Genomic DNA, 20663 nt, shown 5'->3' with positions numbered 1-20663 from the left:
TGGAACAGTGGAGCTCTATAGAACGGAGAAATTAAATATTTTAGGCTTTGGATACACAGACAGTACTCTTTATTATGATCAATACATTGTTGGTTTTGATCTTTAAATATCTTTCAACTATTTTACCGGCCGCCTAAAAAAATAACCAAATATCAAACGTTGGCTTGTCAAGAGCTGGACAGACAAAGTTATTTGTCACCGTCAGAATTTTATTTTATTTTTTTTTAATAACTTCTGCAATTCTGCTTCTGTGTGTGTGTGTGTGTGTGTGTTATTTAGTGACTCAACGATTATATCACCAGTTGTTGAGATATCTTTAGACACTCACTCTCCAGACATTCATCTCACAGATGTGAACAAATCACATTACAAGAAGTATAATTTGCCAATAAATAGTGGTGTCGAGTCGAAACAATGTGATGACAAAGCAGCGTTGTTGGTGATATACCTCCTCTTCAACAAACATTTGAGTTATTGTTTTTTAATTTTAACTATGTGAGTACATTCAATCAGTGTTGTTGCACTTCCATTTAGTCACTAATAGAGCCTTTGACCTTCACACAGACTGCGAAGACGTCTAGATTTTTGGAAAGACACAATATTGTTTGAAACTGTTTGTGTTTGTGTCTTACTTAAAGCAGTAACTCGAGCTGTTATACTCACTTCCCACTTGTTTTGGGAGCTGTCTCCCCTCTTGCCAGTGCGGAGAAGGTGCAGTCGGCCGGTGCCATCAGAGAGAGCCGCCCAGGTCGCTGAGGTGAGGCTGAGGGACGCACAGAGACGATCCTCACACTGGCTGGAGTCAGCAGTTATACGGTAGACCTCTCTGGGCTTCCCCAGGGCAGTGTCCTAGATCCATCCAACACAACAGACCCATCAGTAAGCATCAGTCAGTACAGCATCAGATGTAACGGTTTCTACATCAATGTAAGCTACAACTTATTTATTCACATCTGCAGAAGAAGTCTTTTTCACTAGAAAAGTGACTCAAAAGCCAATTTTATGTCGATAAACTAACAGAGTAATCGACTACTTGTCTCAATACTATGCTCTGAGAAAAGCATCAGAATGGTACAAAATTGATTGTCTCTACTTCATTGCAAGTTACAGTTCTACTGAGGAGAAGGTTGTTGAATAATGTAAAATGGGTCTTTACTGCTGCTACCAAACTATCAAATTATATCCTTTAAGCAGTCCAGTCCTCATGACTCATAAAGACACTTAACAACAAACGGCTTTGAACTACAGGAGAAGAGAAAGGTCACTGCTTTCATACTGAACGTGGCACTCTAATCCCATAAGCGATGCACATATGATATCAAAACAATGCAATAAAGCACAATTTCCATGGTAAAAGAAGGACTCAGAAACACACCTTCAACATAAAATCTGGATAGCAGGAAACAACGTGCGCTCATCGAGGAGAAACCAAGTTACCAACTGTCATGTGGCCGCTCATGTGACTTGGCTTCACATGTGATTCACCACTCTTAGAGCCTTATTAGTAATGGACAGATATGCCACCACATGAGCATCAATTACTCATTCTGTGAAAGTAACAGGTTTTCAAAAGGACTATGCAACAGCTGCCCTGTGGTTGCTATGGAGCGTGACACCGTGTATCATATCCCTACCTAATGCACGATGCACCTTTGAGATCGCTTTCTCCGGCATCCGTGTCGTTAATGCCCCCGAACAGAGGGGTGAATCACCTACGTACAATGTGCAAGAGTGACACTACCCTGCAAATGTACGTGAAACGTTTTCCAGGGACGATAATTATCGTGTGATGATTGTAATTAGAATTTGAGCAACACATTTTCATAAAGAGTCATTTAATTATGCGGCTGAAAGCCAGAAATACTGTCTCACAGGATTATGGTCTGATGATCATCCTTCTTCAGGCCGGTTTACATGTAAAAAACAACAACCAATTATCTCTAATCATGGTCAATAATGTCTTAGACATAAAAGGAGTCTCCGTTGAAAAGGTCACTGAGCTGATTTTGCTCCTTGTCTCAGCATCTTGGCATTAGGTATCACTACCTTGAGTCAATTATGTAATTACCACAAACATACAAGGGGCTCATCCAAGACATTACCCTCTGTGCTGATTCATTCGATGGGTGAAAAAATGGAATAAAAAGTTTTACTTTCCGCCAAAAACCGGCAACCCTTACCCCTCTGACCATCTGAAGCATCACAAACAACAGAACAGCAGGTTTAGGTTAATTATAATGACTCACATTAACATTGCAGCTTGTAAAATGTTAATATTGTGGAATTTTTGCATTTTTTTCTTGACACCACCTGCCAGAAATGCCTCGTTGCTGCTGTCACACAAGTATTTGGTCTCCACCTACTGGTGTGTCAGAAGCATTAAAGCACACAAACAATTCACAACATCAGAATCACAACTATTTCTATCTGGAAGGAGAAATATGCAGGAATTTGCCTCTTAGACATGTAGCGGTGGGGAAAACTAGGTGACAGTTAATACAAACAGCACATTTTAACCGCAGCACAAATACATAAATAGCTATCAGGGATGAACGAGGATTTTAAAAGCTTACCAGGGTGACGGTGAGACTGAGAACCCGTCCTTTGCAGTCCACAAACAGAACGCTGTCTTCATACCAGGGGTCTAGGTGGAGGTAATTGTACATGCCAAAAGCCCGCATATGTTCCAGGGTGTACTGAGTATCCTTCAACTTCACTTCCTCCACAGCTGCAGTACAGATGAAAAAGCAAAAAAGGTTTAATGACACACTTGACTCTATTTTTAAATCAGCTTTAAGAGTGAGATTTCTCAGTACCGGATTAATAGCAATTTTAAATGACTAATAAATGAAGCTTGTGAAATTTTTAACATATATGACATATATATAAAAAAAGGGTTTTAAAAGCAACTTAATTACGTTGAGAGAAGAAAAGGCTGACCTGTTGTATTGGGGTTCTTAAAAAAATGTGTTTCTGAATCCCTTCCTATCATTCTTTTATTTTCTAATTATAGATAGATAGATAGATAGATAGATAGTTTATTTATCCCGAGGGAAATTCAAGAAATATAGAAATTATATGTCTAGTTGAACCTTTGCTGTCATGTTTTCTCCACTTTTATCCAACATCGATTAGATTTTTTTTCGCTTTTTTTGTGTGTGATTTATTTATTGACACTTAATAACTTTCAGTAAACAATATATTGCAATTATTTTGACAGATATTAAGATATACGATTTGCAATTAGTGTGACAACGATCATTTCTTTATCAAACAAACATGTTTTCTTAAATCTGGAGAACAAGATTTGTAGTCCAGGACATCTCTTCATTACTGCAGTACTTCTATATAATAATGTTTTGTCACACATTTTACCTTTATTCAAAAAGTGCAGCTTCTGTGATTTGCATATTGGACTTGGCTGAATTGTGATTTTCGATAATATTTTGATTAATTGTGCAGCACTAACCCCAGCAATTAAAATATTGAATGCACAGCCTCCTTGTGCCTCTTTCACAAACTAAATCTGGCAACCAGCCCTTCTCTATTTTTTTTTTTTCTGGATTTAAATGTAATTTTGTGTTGTTTTTGATGGCGTGCGGTGAAGCCAATGATACTAATAATGACACTGTAAACGATAAAAGAATCCCCACTAACGCTGCTTCTAGTAGCCAGCTGCATAAATCCTCACTAACATCACTGTTATTCTGCAAAATATACAGTGAAAACAAACGTAATGTCATTTTCTGCTTACATGAGCCTTCTTGAACCTTTACTTTCACACCTTCTCCACTTTTATCCAACGTCAATTTGACTGAGACTTTTTTAACTTTGCTATTAGTGTGTGTGTGATGTATTCATTGGCACTGCAGACAAGTACAACTCACCACTATTGTGTGCAGCAAGTCATTCCAGCCTAAATGCAATTAAAATATTGAATGCACAGCCTCCTTGTGCCTCTATCACAAACTAAATCATGCAACCAGCCCCTGAATCTTGTGTGAACCCCCCACTAACTACTGCTCCCAGTAGCCAGCTGCATAAATAAAGCTGTGTTTGTATTTCTTACATTCATCCTTCATCAAGCAGCAGCAGTGGTGTGTCAGTGCTAGGCTACCACCCTTGCTAAGTGTACAGTTCCTCACCAGCGTCCAGCTCAACGTTGTACGTCGGTATGGCGTCCAGAGACAACCGGTAACTCTCAAAGTTTGGGTCGAGCAGCTCTCGGTTGACCTTCAGGGAGTAATTGGACGCAGCCATGTCTGTTTAAAAAGTGTCACTTCACTTATCTGAGGCAAGATGATGATGATGATGATAGAGAAGTCAGTGAGACACACGTTTCCTGTTGTTTGGGGGCGCACACGGAGACATTTTACAGCGGACACGACCGGCCCGAGTGCTCATGGGAGATTGAGTTTTTGTTTTTTCTCTCAAACTCTTTAATTAATGTTTTTATTTTTTTATTTTTATAGTCGTGCTAATAAAACTTATTCATGTGAAGATAGCGTGTCCTATCCGACCAGGTTTTATTTATTTTTATTTAATTTATTCATTTAATTTAAATTAATTTAAAAACCACCGCAGCCTGTATTATATTTTTAAATAAATAATAAAACATTTTTATATATAGACCCTCCCCCTTTTGCATTATTTTTGTCTTTTCTTTTATTATTTTTTATTTATTCTTCTTTTCTTTTATATATTTATTTTTTAGATTTATTTTGTTTCTTGTTTCTTTGATAGTTTATTTATTTATATTATTATATATAATATATATATATTTGTATATTTTTTTAAAAAATTTTTACACATTTGTATCCATGTAACTTTCTTTATTATGAGAAATAAATAGAAAAAAAGTTGCTGTGTTGTGTGAGACCAATTAACCGTCCGCCAAAGCGGAACCTTTAAGCTTCTCACGGTTTTCCACGGTGCGGTTTCCTGACCGAACTGTGTGTTCCCCGGCTAATCCATCTCGACAAAAGGCAACGTCTACCTGAGAGCTCGCAAACTATAAAGACATCTCAACACATTTACCCTCCTTTAAAAGCCCCGCTGAATGCAACCCGCTGTCTGTTGTATTTCCGGCCGATCATGAGCAAAGACTCGCAGATGAGGGCTGCAATAAACCAGAAGCTCATAGAAATGGGGGAACGGGAGCGGTAAGCAAGCCCATCCTCTCTTCTTCTCTTCAGGGATTTGATTGTGAAATAGGGTTTTTTTTTTTATGTGTGTGTGTGTGTGTGTGTGTGTGTGTGTGTGTGTGTGTGTGTGTGTGTGTGTGTGTGTGTCCGCAGGTTGAAAGAGTTGCTCAGGGCAAAGCTGGTGGAGTGTGGATGGAAGGATCAGCTGAAAGCACACTGCAAAGGTATTGTCTCTCTCTCTCTGGTGTGTGTGTGTGTGTGTGTGTGTGTGTGTGTGTGTGTGTGTGTGTGTGTTCTCTGAAGTCATTGTGATTGTTTTTGTTGTCCAGATGTGATCAAAGAGAAAGGTCTGGAGCATGTCACAGTGGAGGACCTGGTCACAGAAGTCACACCAAAGGGCAGAGGTACAGTTCATCACATACACAGCAGCAGCAGCAGCAGCAGCAGCGGGGGGGTAAGATAAGGTATGAAGAGCTTTATTAACCCCACCTAGAGAAATTAAGGTGTTAAGTATCAGTTTTAGGCAGTAACTCATTTAAATTACAGTAATAATAATAGTAAATAACTTCTAATACAGTAATAATATTACACTATATAATTAGTTTTGTTGGCACCTCCCTGCTGATTTAATCACATCCTTGGATTTATTGTTGTAATCGTGGAGGAAACCACTTCAGAAGATGGAAACACTGACAGTGAGTGTCTGTAAATATTCACATTACTTTGATTTTAACAAACAAAACTAGATTTTACTCGTCGGAAGTCTGAATTTTGTGGAAAATGAGCACAATTAGCAAACGTGTGGGGAGAAGTAGAAAAGTAATTTAACTACCGTAGTAGTGTAACTAAATACTGTGAGCGGGGAGTAATAAGTAAAGTAACAATATTACTTTTGAAAAGAGTAATAAGTAATAAAAAACATTTAGTTTTAACACTGATAAGTTCTATATACATAATGAACACAGACTTTATATACAGTTAAACATTTGAAAACTATAATTTAATAAATAATAAATCAATATTTACATTTTATGGAATAACAAACTGACTTTTTTAAACTTTAAAGCTGCTGAACGAGGAAACAACTGGAGGCTTTAAGAGGTTAAAACACAACCGACCGTCCTATTCAACCATTGATTATTGATTTTAAGGGAGTTGAAACTCTTCATTTCACGATTTAAAACATAAATGATGTCTCTTCTCAGCTCTAAACTGCAGATAGATCCAGTGCAACAACATCACAAACAAACCAAAAGTTTCACAATAATAATAATAATCTGTATTATTTTAATAATGTATTACTGTACTTTTTCTCTTGTGTCTCCCGTGCAGCACTCGTACCGGACAGCGTGAAGAAAGAGCTCCTGCAGAGAATCAGAGCGTTTCTAGCTCAACACGCCACCTTGTGAAAGAGATGATTCCCCGTCTAGACATTTTTTTTACTCGCCGTAGATCCACAATTTAAAATCCAAACTGATGTTTGTTCTCGTTGTGAGCGACGCTGAAGTGTTATTTTTTATTTTGTATTTTGTGTTTTCATATTGATTTTAGTTTGTTATGCAGCAGTTTTGGAAAAAAATGAATAAAGTCGTGCCTATTTTGGTCACTGGGGGTCCTGACTTTTTTCTTTAATATCATTTTAGTTTATTTCTTTTACATATTTATATATATATATATATATATTAGTCTTAATAATAATAATACCTCTGCTCTAGGGTATAGTTCTTATAGAGGATATAGAGCAATTACTAAAGATGCTTTAATTTACTTTAATTTCTTGTTCAAACAAAAAATGGAGACAGCTTTTCTTATCTGCCTCATATAAGAAAATATTTGTGTCTGAATACTTTAAATGTTTTTACAAAGTGCTGAATATGTGTGTTATTTAGTTCACTTACTGATAAACTGTACATTTGTAAATATATATATATGTATGTATTTCTATATGAGTGTTGGTGAATCAACCCCAATCACCAATCTTTCTTAAGATAGAAGTTATTTCCTGAATAAAAGCTGCTGCAGTTACACAATTTGCCCTTTCAGGAATTATATTTTGAGTTGTCTTCAGTGTCACTCAGAGGAAGTCGAGCCAGATGCTCCTCTTGCGTCACCGCCTCAACCCGCTGGACAACATACGTGTTCCTTTTTTGTGTCTTGATTACAGACTTCATGGAAAGAGCGTGTAAGTTAAATAATACTGTAAGTGACAGAGGTATTTTTTTTATTTTTAGACTGAGTTTTTCGTTTGGTGTGTGGGCAGAGTGAATATTGAGTTACTGTAAACAGTGAGCTTGTGTTTGATCGCTGTCAGTGCCTAGTGGGAACTTGCTCATGCAGAGTCCTGGTCTTAACACCACTGAAAGAATGAACTCACTCACTTTAACACTAAACCCTGAAGTTTTGGTGTCACAAAACTTTTATCCCTGAAACCCACATCTCTCACCACTAATCAGACTCTTTCACTTTTCCTCCTCATATCTAAAGCAACTTTAAGAATCATGACAACTGAAAGGGTGTTTTATAAAAGTAATGTTGACGTTTCAAAATAATTAAGTTTAATTTTCTTCCATTTTTAAGTTAAAGAAATAGTCAGTGATATTTTGAGAAGTAGAGTTATTTGCTTTCTTGCAGAGACCTAGATGAGAATCAGCTCTCAGTCTCACTATTTAACACGTTATATCTTGTTTGTTTAATCGTACAAAACTCGAAGCGTAAAAAACGAACTCAGCTCACAGCTAATGATTATTATTATTATTGCTCTATGTTTCATTTTACTGCTCTTACATTGCTATTAACAGACTAATAATTTGGTTGCTTTTGGCTGCTGATTACAACAATATTGAGACATTACCTAACAATGTGCTAAAATGTGACATGTTTATCTGCTATTTTGACATTTTATCAACTGAATAAACAACATAACTGTTTATTATAAAATATGTTGGAAGAAGGGAAAAAATCCTCTTGTTAAACACCTCAAAAAGCTTTGTATGCAGTGGATGAACATTAAGTGCCCTCTAGGGTGTTAATCCTAAATCCTTTTTATTTTTTTCCAGTGCAGGTTGAGCTCATCAGAAGTCCTCATCACATTCAGATCTTCTTCAGCATCCTCTTCACTCCTTCATCACCACCACCACTACCACTCCATCAGGGGTGTTTCACATACTAATCACGGCTTCACCAACCCTCAGAATACATCTTGATAGGGTCTAATTTCAGTTAAATATATTCTTTCATTTAAAAAATGAAGTCTCCTGATTGAAATGCTTTCGCACTTTGGTCGTGAGATGTGATTTTTCTTTGCTGGTCTTTATAATTCCTCAAGAATTTGAATCTCAACTTAATATCTGACCACTATATGATCTAACCACCTAACAGTGTGATAATAAATGATGTGACTTTGAAACCTGCACCACACTTTCCTCAGGATCTATTCTAAGTTACCAGAGTTGCTGTTTGTCGTGTGATACTTGCTCATTTTGTTTTCTCATCTCTTGTGGCTGCGCTGCACCGAATAGAAAGTCGCTTCAACCCTGTGTCACTCATTCCTTCCTTAGTCTGTGAGTCTGTGAGTTGAATATACTCTATTCTCTACTCTACTCTATTGTATTATTATTTAGATTTTAGTTTAGTTTAATTTTTCTATTCTGAATGATGCAATGAAGGTATAGATGATGAGCGAAGCGTTCACAACCACGATGCAGGTGATTTTTCTTGTAAATCAACTTGATTGATGGTTTAAGCTAAAAACAGTGACAGTCACAGAACTGCATTTATCTTCCTGACTGAAAGGGATGTGGAGCTCTGCAGTGGTTCTCACGCACGTTATGTAAGAAAACACCACCTCTTCCAATGCAATACTTTGTGAATAGAGGCTAATGGAGGTCTAACTGAAGACATTTGGACATGTCACAGTTAGTGAAGCTCAAGAGTAAATGAAATTAATGATGGCTGGATTCCACTTAGCTCCTTCAGTTTCAGGGTCCTGGTATTATGCTTGTCTTCTCTCTTCCACTCTATCATGATTTACTGCGAGTACAGAGCATTGTTTACAATTTACAGAAACACTTCACATGTGTATGGACACTATATGTTGTTGGTCATTGTTGCTTTTATATGTATGTGCATACACCTATTTTTTCACCTTAATGAGTCTATCTTTGTTCAGCTTTGTTATCCATGTTTCTAGCTGTATGTCTGTATCTATTGTTCCTGTTTGCTTCATACCTTGAAAAGAAGAAAGAAAGTAGTTGAAAAATGTGGAGCTATAAAATATGTTTTTGAGTTCGTTCTCACCTTTTTCCTGTGTAGCTACTCAACTTTATCTCATCTGTCTTTCTAATCAAAGAAGATGCCATTCTGATTACCTGAAGAATTACTGACATATTCAAACAGGCACCTCTTAGTCTTAGTCATCTATCATCAACACAGATTTAACACATTTAAAATAATACATTTAACACATTTATTAATGTAGTAAATTCTCTGGAACAGTGGGATTTTCTCAAATGAAAGCTTATCTTTTTTTTCCATTTTTGTTCCATCTTTCAGCACAGTTGCCTCAGAGCATTAACAATCTACCTACTGAGACGTACATAACCACCACAAGTTTTATATCTACTGAGAACAAATGGCTAAAGGCAGTGTCTTCTTATGGAGCAATTCAACATTACACATTACCCATTTATAGCATTTGATTTGCAGACGTTTGCTATACATTGTCCTGCGTTTTTCTGCAAGTTCTGTTCAGTGTTCAGATCCTGTATTTCAGAATGAACCCTTATACCAGCAGCCAGTAAGCCCAGACAGAGAGGATAGTTTACTGATGTTATAGTAATATAGTGATTTTTGTGGTAATAAATGAAAAGTAATCTCTCATTACCACTTGAGGATGCTAAAGCTGCAAGACTTTCCTCCCACTATATTTCTCTCATTCATCAACTAATCAGATTTCTGTCTCTCAATGTTCGATGTTTTATGAGCAGTATTTCTAATGACTACATTGTGTTTGTTTTTCACAGTATTTATATAACCTTTTGTAATGTAAGAATCCATTTGGTGTGGAAAGGGGATTGGTTATCTTTGTGCCTATTTTGTTTCAATGGGAAGGCTGCTTAAGAACTGGTCCTAGGCCAAGAAAAATAGATTTGACAAAAACACCAGAGGAAAAGTTCCCCATGTTCCAGAGAACCAGGCAAAAGTATCGCCATATGGGTGTTAATGTGGAGAGATTGATTACTTTGTTTACGCGTGTTGCTTAAGTGGTCGTATTGTAGAAAAGGTGCTGTCTTTCCTGCAGAATTTACTCAGGTTTTTATTACATTCAGTCTTATTTTCTGAAAACCTCAATAGAGAGACTTTGCTGTTCTAGTGTGTAAAGAGCATTAATCTCACAAACCTCCTCGTGGCTATCCTGTGGCTGTCTGCCTTATTATATGGTGGAGAGGTTAGGGTTACGGCAGCACCTCTTTATTTGCATACTCAGCTCAAATCACTGAAGTCTGATGATGTAACCCTCCCTTATGATCTGTGCTGAAGGAAATGATGAGGATATAAGTGAAAAGAGCTCCGACTGACTGCGATGAATAACACTGAGGTTATTGAAATAGTCTGATTTCTGCCTCTTCAGTATGCCATGGTAAAGTAATTATATGTTGATATTTGCCTTGTATGGTATGAAAAGTCAAATATTTCCTGTCTTTGCGTTGGTGCGCTCATTGGTTGTTGTGGCTGTAAACATTCCTGAGCCGCAGAGTGTTTTAACTCTGTTTATTGACACAAGAGTCCACTTGTTTCTAAGGCACCGCATAGTTTGACACCTTGCGTACGGTACTAACAGTGTCACTGATGAAGTGACTGTTGAACAAAGGGAGAGTTAAAAGGTGGTTTTAGTGAATTACAAAGCAAATACATATAAATAAACCAATACAAAAGTCACTAACTACATTGTTTACATGTTTTATTCATATGTCTTTTTTCCTTTTATCCAAACTTTGTAGTGCTTAATGATGTAACATATTAAACAGGGCCCCCTCATGACCTCTCTGATAATGATGTAATATGCTGCCCATCATTGTATCATTACTAATCCTCTATTATTAGGATTGTCTTTATTCTCAGGCCTGTTCTTGCTCATTTCCCCTTTTTCTTTCTTGAGTTGTCTCAATGCGTCTCTGAAGCACAGCTGAAACAATTAGCTGATCAATCGATCGACAGAAAAAATTAACTAGCAACTATTTTGATGATGGTTTGTCATGTAAAAACATTTCATGGTTCCAGTTTCACAAATGTGAGGATTTGCTTTGTTGGTTGTACAAAACAAATAATATAATTGTGCATCTCTCCATATTTTCTGGGAATTTTTTACAAACCAATCAATGAATGTAGAAAATAATCAGAAGATTAATCAGTGGATATAATCATTGGTTGCAATCCTATACAAAATACCTCCACCTCAACCAACTACAGCATTAATAATCCAGCTTTTACATGACTTCACGAGTAATAATTATCTAATGATAGAATATATAACCGTATAACAGTCACAAATAACATTTTCCTTCATGTTTTAACACTTGAGGTTCATTTTCCTGATTATACTTACACACCCTCACCTTTTACAGTGTGATATTTGTACTTTTTACCTGAGTAAAAGATCAGAAAACTTACAGTCCACCACCCCTGCACACCCTTTGACAAATCTACTTTTTATAGATTCAGTTCCTCTCCATGGAACTTTTACTCATCGTCCTTTTTCGACCGGAGGGTTGGTCAGTCTCCTCCTCCCAGTTTCAGGTGAGAGGCGGAACACTGAGCAGCTTTATAAGGAGGTGGTGCTCTGTGGCGCATGCACTGTTTGTCCTCTACCTCTCCGAACACCTGAGTCATTTAACAAGCAAACGGCGTTTTCAACAGGTAGCTGTATTTTATTTTTTTACATCACATTCTATATTGAAATAAGTTTCAAATTTTTTTGTGTTACTCTCGACATTTGTAATGAATATGTATGGATGTGTCGCAATGTTTGACAGAGAATACGTGTATAATATATTTTAGAAGTCAAATAAATCAAATCAAACTAGTCACCCTTCACAGTATCTTAATCTTCCAGCAGAGCACTTTGATATGAGACTAATTCTGCTATATGTGGACTTTCTAACATTTACAGAGAAGTACCCTAACATAATAAAAAATGCACCGTTTCCCAACATTTATAGAGCATTCATCACAGCAGATTGCAGGTGAGGCAGCAGGGAAGTCTGGGAAATCTCCAGGATGGAGTCCCAGTTGAAGCCGGCGGCTCTCCTCCTGGCTCTGTGGTGCTGCTGCAGTAAGTGAACAGACACAAAGTGCAATCATAGTCAAAGTTGACTAAATCTGCATTTGTTTTAAATCGAGTTTAGATGTAAGTCTGCGCCTTTTTAATTGCGGAAAAACGTTGGAACAAGTCACAACCCTCCACTGCGCACTGGGGGGGAACATACATCCTTTATATTGTTTTATATTTCAGGTGCTCAACGCGTTAACTACATATGGCCACATCGAGGAAGCGTCAATGGAGCAACACGACTCACCATCAATGGCGACGGTAAGAGACTGGATCCTCAGACAGATTAGATGCTTCAATAGTGATATAGACCCAATTTATCTTGTAATGACTGTGAATATTGTGTTTTAATTCAGTTCTGAGGCTTTAAACACGTAAATTAAATATATATTGGTGAAAGAATGGTCAAAAAGTGATCAAATTATCTTTTGTTTGTGCTGTTATCATGTTATGATATTGTTTAACCAACCAGATACAACAGAAGAAATAGTTATAGTAGCTGCACACTGCAAAAAAGGAATCTCAAGAAAGCGTTGTTTCTTTTGTCTAAAAGGAAAAATAATGTTGTCAAGTATGTTTTGCATTAGAAAAGTAATCTGGTTTTAAGACAATATATCTAACTTTGTCGTGATCCAGCTAATATTGAGCAAAATTTAACCAGTTACAAGTTTCAGCAATGGTTTGCATAATATCCCAGCAGAGGAACAAGATTATTTTCTTAGATTTTTCTAGTTTTAAGGTCCATTACAGTCTTTCAGTGGATAGATTTTTATGTTAATTTTAAGATTCTAGCCAAGCAAAAGTGACTTGTTTCCAGAAGGGCTGTTTCTGCAGTGCAGCTGTGGATTATTTGTTTATAATCTGTCAAAAAAAAGTCAACTCTTGATCTAAAACTTGGGACTTCTGCTAAATTTTCACCTGTTTTTATTGCGCTAATAAACGCTTTCCTTCAGTAGGACTCGTTCGGCGATAAATGTTTTTAAAAATGAATATTTTTGGTGGGTTTCTTCCAGGTTTTGCTCAGGAAAAACAATTCCAGCTGAATCCAAAAGACGACACATTTGGCAACCGTGTGACCCTGGTGTCAGACACCCGGTCAGTCCCCTGTGAGGTGGAGAGAGACTCAACACACGGCAACCAGATCCTGTGTTACACCAGGTAGCCAAAGGGCCAAAGGGACTCTTAACTGAATATACACATTTATTAAAAGTCATTTCCTTTATATATGTATCTAAAATGATTAATTTAATTATCATGTCCATCACAGTGCCATGCCGTCTGATCAATATGTGGTCCGTGTCAGCGTGGACGGTGTTCCTATTCCTGACAGCAATATATGCCGTGGTGCTTACAAATCATACCATTGCAGCATATATGTAAGCTTTCAACGAATGCAATACAAACGCCTTAATTTACACATCAATTGATCCTGCAGTCTTGTTTTGATTGGTTTCTAACCGTCTTTTTCTATTCTTACTGTCCTCAGACTGTCTGGTACCGCACACCTACCATCTCCACTCTGAGTCCAGTCACTGGTCCCCCAGGTACAGATTACTTTATAGCATACAGTTACAGAGTCCAGTTTGAACTTTATATTAAAGCCACTTCAAAACCACTGCAGGCACCTTGGTGACACTGCGAGGACGGACCTTCAGTGATGTGTATGGAAGCAACACCGACAAGAGCTCCAATGGCCTCGACGTCAGATTTCTGAGGTAGAAAAATAAAATGAAGCATAGATTAAAATTCTAAATATTTATTTTACTGTAAAGCATTTTGTCCCACCAAAGCTATAAAGTTTTTTGTTTATTTTTTAAATGAGGGACATTTCTGACTGCTATATGATGATATCCTGTCAATATCCTATAACAGAAGGCAGATTGATCCAACAATAATGACTAAAGAAACTAGTCTGCATTAAAAACACTGAAGGTTTCAGAAGAAGTGTATTTGTTTGTTTATTAACTCCCAATTTAATTTAAACATTTAAATGTATACTTTTAAATCTGAAGTATACACTCTTATGAATTAATGAGTATGAGTGTGTTTATTGTAGATCCTACATGGGAGGGATGCCATGCGAGTTGCTTAAACCGGAGTCAGATGAACTGTAAGTACTTTGTCTTCATGTAGATTGCTTGATGTAAATACAGTAAAGATATAATACAAATATATATGATTAGTATTTTGTACTAAGTATTAAAACTTTCGAATATTTCTAAAGGTATAACCTACAACTGGACTCTGAAACTTCTCAGTGGGGATACATGAGCTGCAAAATGACGGGGACGTATGTTGGTACGATGTTTTTCTTCATAATGACAGCTGATTCTGATGTATATTTTAAATAAGATCAATTTTAAAACTCCTTAAATAATTATGTTTTGTTTCCAACAGGGCATCACAACTTGAGTTACATTCTCGATAACGATTTTGGAAGGTAAAATACCTTTTAGTACCTTTTTTGCATACACACACCTTTATGATTTCAGAAAGACCTCTAACAATCAGGTTTAGGAGGGTAACTTTAACACTGTAATCTCATACAATCCCTAATTACCTGTTAAGAAATGTAGTCAGTAACCTAATCCAAGTATTACAATATAAAAGTAACGTAACTTTATTACTTTCTGTTGCCTTTTACCTCAGTACCAAATATGCAAATAAAGAAAATAAATATCAGTAATATTACCTTTAGTTATTCTATAAAACGACATAATGTTAGAAAATTGGGGATATTTGTAGCAAACAAAAGGGCTCCTATGCTGAAATAAATTTGCATTTATTAAGCAAATTCAGGCAGAGCATTTTCAGAGCAACAAGGTAAATGTACTGTACTGTGAGGTTGTTCCCCTTTTCTACTTTAAAGACAAAATAATGGTGTAGAGGCCATTATAATGAATGATGAGCTATCGTTTCACTCGAGACCAGAGTGGCGTTCCCGTGAAGACTCTTGAAAACTCGTTGTTTATGGTTCTTTATTTATTTTTTATTTTAAAATTGTAATCCTGCTAATAATCCCCCTGTTTTCCTACAGTAAATGTAACTGTAACAGATTACAGTTGCCTTTTATATATTGTGTACTGGAAGTTGGGAAATTGGGGAACCTCTCCTGAAGATTTGACTTATTGGTGATAAATTATTTTACTCAACAACCACATTACTGCATGAACAACTGTAATAATATCAGTTCATATCTTTAAAATCTTTAGGAGTCTGACAGACAAGAAGCTTTACAGAGTTTCATCTTTGGAAAAACTCTCTATGTTTCAGACCTTTGCAGGTACGTTAGACAGACAAACATTTGTTCACGGTGCTTCGCGTGTAGTATTTACTCTTGTTACAGTGAAATGTTTGTTTATGTCTCCTGTTCAGAGGTGACAGGAGTCTCACCATCCAACGGTAGCGTCATGGGTGGAACCCTGCTGACCGTCCACGGCCGCTTCTTCGACCAAACCGATCTCCCAGCACGTGTTCTCGTCGGAGGTAATCGCCACCATCAGAATGGAAACTTACCCAAAACTCACCAAGCTTTAGCCAGTTTACAACACCATGACAACTTTGATGTTGCACACAACCTGATACTGTTTTCACACGGAACAAAGTGTTCAGCATGAATGGATGAATGTGGTACATCTCCACAAAACAAAACTCACTGGCACATTGTCGGAGCCTCAAGTCATGCGATGGTGATAATCCTTGTAAAGAGCACACAATGTGTGCATACTTCAAGACACAACAAACAAAAGATAATCACAGAGTTGTCGCAAGTCAGACGAAAGAATCTGCCCGAAAGCTTAGAGACACAACAGACCGTGACAAGCGAGGTGGTGAAGTCTTTTTAAAAGACTTCATGAGCCATTTAGCATGTTGTTGGCATATCCTTGACAGTAAAGGATGTGAATGTGATTGAATGTTTGACACAATCATACAATTAAATCACTATTCTTCCATATTTTCACATTAGATGATTAAACAGAAAGCTTGAGTGACTTCAACCAATAAGTACCATCAGTTCTACTCAGATTATCCATCTTGTCTTTACTTGTATGCTTTCAAATTAGAAAACTTAAAAGCAATCAAGTTAAATGACCATTTCAAAATCTGATTGAAGGTGCATCAGAATATTGAATTTGAGAAGAACACTTCTAACAGATCGCAGAGCTCACACTTTTCTTCCTGAATATTATTTAATCTGTCAACCTCAATAAAGTAGTATAAATTAGACAGTGTAAGCAATAAAAGGAGGGAAAATATGCATAGTAACCTTGAACAAGAACTATAATACTATACATATTACGAGCATCTACAAAAGGGGTTCCCAACCTGTTTTGCTAGAGACTCTTAAAGTAAAGCAACGTCTACTTGTGAATCCTTGTTACTGCTTGAATATGTTAACCGGTTGAGACAAAAGAGGCCTGAAGAGGTAAAATATGTCAAAAAATTCTCTAGAAAAAAGCTGGACTACACTGGACAACAAAAATGAATGGTTCTTGTAACTACAAAGTGTATTATGAAACTAGATATGTGATGAAATGAGAATACAAGTGGAAAGATGCAACCAAAGGACATAAATGTGCATTTAAAGAAATATATCACCCTAAAATCAACTCGTCTTTAAAAATCATTCAGTGTTTGGGACTACTTTCAGTAGTGTTTCAGCTGACACGAGGTGAGAAGATAATGAGTCAATTTTCACTTTGTAGTTAATTACTCCCTCAAGTAAAGCCTGTGCTATTGTGTTTTTGTGTCAGTGGAAAGTGTAATGTGAACTAAGACGTGTGTTCAATCTTCTTCAGGCCTGCCTTGTGAAATCCAGAGTGTGTCCAATGACAGAATAACGTGCAGGACTGCCAAACACGATATGGACAAAAACATGACAGTCTACCCAGGTGAGAACACACCTCTTCCTCCTCCTCCTCCTCCTCCTCTTCTCCTTCTATCCTTTTGTCTTTTGATGTCATGCAACCAACGCTTGTCTCGATCCGTCCCATTGCTGTATTTTGTGCTGTGTCATTATGTGAACAACACGTTGATCACTGGAAGAATTTAAAGCATCTTTCCACCAACAAAACTGCTCTTGTGAAGATGACAATCTCATCTCATCACTTGTCACAGTTCATCAGGACTCAGGGTGTTTGATGTTTTGTGTACTGTGACCAGATAATCTGTTTTCTGACAAAAGCACATATTTCTGATCAGCTGACAAAAGACCTCTCGTAGAGCTGACGTCAACAGCAGATACAGACACCATTTTTTTCATTTCTACAACCTTTTGCTTCAGGTTTCTGTAAAAAAAAAAAAAAAAAAGAAGCAGGGGAACATCTTGTGTTTTATTTTGGCACCCATGATAAAGTCAGTCACACATCTCAGCAGAGAGTTGAGGTCTCACCTATTTTTTCTGTGAGTCGTTTGGTTCCCTGCAAAAATAGACAGCGAAAAGAGTCTGTTTATAGTCATATCAACACTATAGAAGCATCATACAGACCTTTCACTACAGTTTCAATGTACGAACATTTTCGATACTCTTTAGTGGCTCGTACGACTGATTTAGGAGAACTTGCGTCATTCACCAATTTTCTCTTTTTTTGAAGTTTCTCTTAAGTACAAACACAATTTACGAGTGGTACGTTTATCAGTAAAGGATTGTACTTTGCATTATTATAAAGCAATTTTGAGTTTCCTATTTAAATTACACTTCATAATTACACTGACATCCTCCTGTTTGAATTATAATATAATTCTAAATTTACAATATCATAAAATAAATATCATGACAATATCATCATTAAATTAAATTGGCCATTGATGGGGTTCTCAAGGTGTATGCAGGTCACTGTCCAGAGGGACATCCTCTGTTGCATCACCTATTATGGCACATATTATTTTGTCTATTTCCGTGATGGAGACTTCCCCTTGACTTGACCCGCTCGACCCCGATGCAGTCATCGATCGCCTCGATTTTCATACTGATCCACTTCTTCTCAGTCACTCATTGGCTTTAGCAGGTCCTTTACTTCCACCTTTGTTGATCTCTGAGACCAGAACTTCAACCTCTGAGCTTGTAAAGTTCTACTTTTTACATTTTCCGTTTTCATGAAACAACTTCCTCACACATGGGACATGCCGTGTAGCCTTTATACGGTATCACCGCGACATTAGTTGTGTAGATTTCATGAGTCCATTAGGCACAGGTGGCATTCATCGTTTTTACACAGCTGATTTACACAGAAATCTGAAGTTAGGAGCGTTTGTTGAAAACACGTACAAGGAATTTGGTGAAAATGGTCACAATAATTTCCAAGGCTTCAAATTTCTTATATTTAAACCAGAGATATTCAATTTACAATCACGTGTCAAAGAAAAGCAGCAAATTCTCACATTTTAGCAGCTTATCAAATAGTTGCCGTTTAATTTTCTGCTGGTCGACTCATTGATTAATCAGCTAATCGTTTCAGCTGTAATTGTGATGCACCACCATTTATTCCCATTTTAAACCCAGGTGGAAGAGGCTTGAAGATGGAGGTGTGGAACGACACAAGACCCAGATACCTGACTGACATTCGCAACTACAATGACAACACAACGGGATATTGGGCACAGTGGATCGACTCCATGCCGCACATCTTTCCTTTTGAATTGGATTTGATCAGCACTCGAACCAGAGGCTTCTTCGTCCCTCCAAAGAGCGCCAACTACACTATTTACTTCCACTGTGATGACCGATGTGAGCTCTACTTCAGCAACTCAAGCCGCCCAGAGGATATGGTACGAGCAGAGAGTTTGGTTTGAAATGAATTACACCTACTGCGATCATCCGAGTGTACAAAATCAAAAGAAATCACGTTTCTAACAATCAGAGGCAGATCCAGAGACACCCCTATGAAATGCCTGGTCACTTCAGCTGCCAGTCCAGTTCGGTGTCAAATTCTGTCAAATTTAAGACATTAATGTAGATAAATATTGTAAAATGAAGTTTTAAAAACAAAAAAATCATAATTTGTTATAGCCACATTTTAGACTAAGTAACAGTAAAAGTTCAAAATGTCTAAACATTTGGAAATATAACAATTTATTGATTCCTAATTCCACTTTTGGATATCCTTATTCAATGCTTGAACAAAGTTTTTGAGTTCAGATATTTTCATTTGATACATGTGATTGTTCATGTAAATGCTCCATGACACCCTCTTGTCTATTTCTCTAGATCCTCCCTGGAAACAATCAAAGATATCCTAAAACATAAAGTTTGTATGAATCTAATGTTTTTTTCACTCTCTCCACTTTAGGTTAAAATTGCGTTTCAACCATATTATGTCGCAGACTACACAAAACTGGTATCACAAAAGTCTGAAGTAATGGCTCTAGAGAAAGGAAAACCGTAAGTAAAGAACTATGGCTCTGATTATAAACTGTATTCATTGTAGCTGTGAACTTACAGTTTCCCCTGAAAATAAGTTAAAAACTTACTTTTTCTGCAGCTACTACTTGGAAATCCTGCATCAAGAGTATGGCGGTCAAGCTCGTGTCAACGTTGCCCTGTTCAAAGGGGAGAGCCCCTTTACTGAAGACCAGACGGACGATGCTGTCAATGAGGTTCAGAATATCGTGATTGAATATGAGGTGTTCGATGAGGAACTGGTATGTAGTTGCTAACCTGTGGCTTTGTTCTGTTAAACACATCCCAGACTCCTCACAGTCTGGTTAGATAGTCTGGGAAATACTCTTCTTGCTGAGTTAGATGAGAACAAACAAGATATAATGTTAGTAAGATAGTAGATAGTTAGTGTGGTGGTGTTACTGTAGACAGACCTTTTAAACCTTTAAACAGAGCATATATTAATCTATATTAAACATATATTAAAGTGGTATTAATTCTTATTTAACTCTTGGATAATATTCGTTTATATGCATTTTAAAATCAATTTTAAAAAATTTCAACACTGCTGCTTTTTCAATCCTTCTTTCTGGCTGTTTCCAACTTTCCACTTACACTTGTGGAAGCATGGATACCAATGTCTGGAGTCTCAGCTATATAATATATAATATATATAATAATATAATAATATTATATTGCAATCTTTTGTTTTGTGATATTGTATCAATTCTCAAAAGCAGTGTATTGTTTCTTGTGTTTAAACCTCTAACTTCTAGAAAGCAGCTATGTAAATATAAACTGAGGGCTATGATGT

At 36.9% G+C, this 20663-nt stretch overlaps 3 protein-coding genes across 3 annotated transcripts in view; 2 read left to right on the top strand and 1 right to left on the bottom strand.

The window, feature by feature from the left end:
• Positions 1 to 4368, bottom strand: part of nudcd1 (NudC domain containing 1) — a 35552-nt gene extending 31184 nt beyond the window's left edge. The window contains exons 1-3 of the mRNA XM_051391516.1: positions 4146 to 4368; positions 2574 to 2728; positions 664 to 849 (exon numbers count right to left, since the gene is read on the bottom strand). Of these exons, the coding sequence (XP_051247476.1) occupies positions 664 to 849; positions 2574 to 2728; positions 4146 to 4260 (456 nt within the window). The 5' untranslated portion in view covers positions 4261 to 4368. The remainder of the gene's footprint in view (positions 1 to 663; positions 850 to 2573; positions 2729 to 4145) is intronic.
• A 561-nt stretch (positions 4369 to 4929) lies between these two features.
• On the top strand, positions 4930 to 6750 carry LOC127358456 (transcription and mRNA export factor ENY2-2). Its single transcript, XM_051391576.1, has 4 exons — positions 4930 to 5162; positions 5298 to 5368; positions 5474 to 5548; positions 6477 to 6750. Exons 1-4 carry the CDS (start codon positions 5095 to 5097, stop codon positions 6551 to 6553), a joined length of 291 nt encoding a protein of 96 aa, XP_051247536.1. The 5' UTR covers positions 4930 to 5094; the 3' UTR covers positions 6554 to 6750.
• A 5226-nt stretch (positions 6751 to 11976) lies between these two features.
• The window catches only part of pkhd1l1.1 (PKHD1 like 1, tandem duplicate 1), a 43989-nt gene continuing 35302 nt past the window's right edge, over positions 11977 to 20663 (top strand). Inside the window, exons 1-16 of the mRNA XM_051390039.1 lie at positions 11977 to 12059; positions 12362 to 12474; positions 12655 to 12732; positions 13485 to 13629; positions 13739 to 13847; positions 13958 to 14015; positions 14093 to 14186; positions 14528 to 14581; positions 14696 to 14769; positions 14869 to 14911; positions 15684 to 15754; positions 15847 to 15957; positions 17271 to 17363; positions 18974 to 19239; positions 19761 to 19852; positions 19953 to 20112. Of these exons, the coding sequence (XP_051245999.1) occupies positions 12420 to 12474; positions 12655 to 12732; positions 13485 to 13629; positions 13739 to 13847; positions 13958 to 14015; positions 14093 to 14186; positions 14528 to 14581; positions 14696 to 14769; positions 14869 to 14911; positions 15684 to 15754; positions 15847 to 15957; positions 17271 to 17363; positions 18974 to 19239; positions 19761 to 19852; positions 19953 to 20112 (1503 nt within the window). The 5' untranslated portion in view covers positions 11977 to 12059; positions 12362 to 12419. The remainder of the gene's footprint in view (positions 12060 to 12361; positions 12475 to 12654; positions 12733 to 13484; positions 13630 to 13738; positions 13848 to 13957; positions 14016 to 14092; positions 14187 to 14527; positions 14582 to 14695; positions 14770 to 14868; positions 14912 to 15683; positions 15755 to 15846; positions 15958 to 17270; positions 17364 to 18973; positions 19240 to 19760; positions 19853 to 19952; positions 20113 to 20663) is intronic.

The sequence above is a fragment of the Dicentrarchus labrax genome, unplaced genomic scaffold (assembly GCF_905237075.1).
Source record: "Dicentrarchus labrax unplaced genomic scaffold, dlabrax2021, whole genome shotgun sequence".
NCBI classification, from domain to species: Eukaryota; Metazoa; Chordata; class Actinopteri; family Moronidae; genus Dicentrarchus; species Dicentrarchus labrax.
This window is presented reverse-complemented; position numbering and strand designations above follow the sequence as displayed.

Bases quoted from the DNA above. Each gene is read 5' to 3' on its own strand.
- LOC127358456 (XM_051391576.1), top strand. From the start codon at position 5,095: ATGAGCAAAGACTCGCAGATGAGGGCTGCAATAAACCAGAAGCTCATA. The intron at 5,369-5,473 runs GTATTGTCTCTC...TTTGTTGTCCAG, and splicing joins GCTGAAAGCACACTGCAAAG to ATGTGATCAAAGAGAAAGGT. The intron at 5,549-6,476 runs GTACAGTTCATC...TCTCCCGTGCAG, and splicing joins AGTCACACCAAAGGGCAGAG to CACTCGTACCGGACAGCGTG.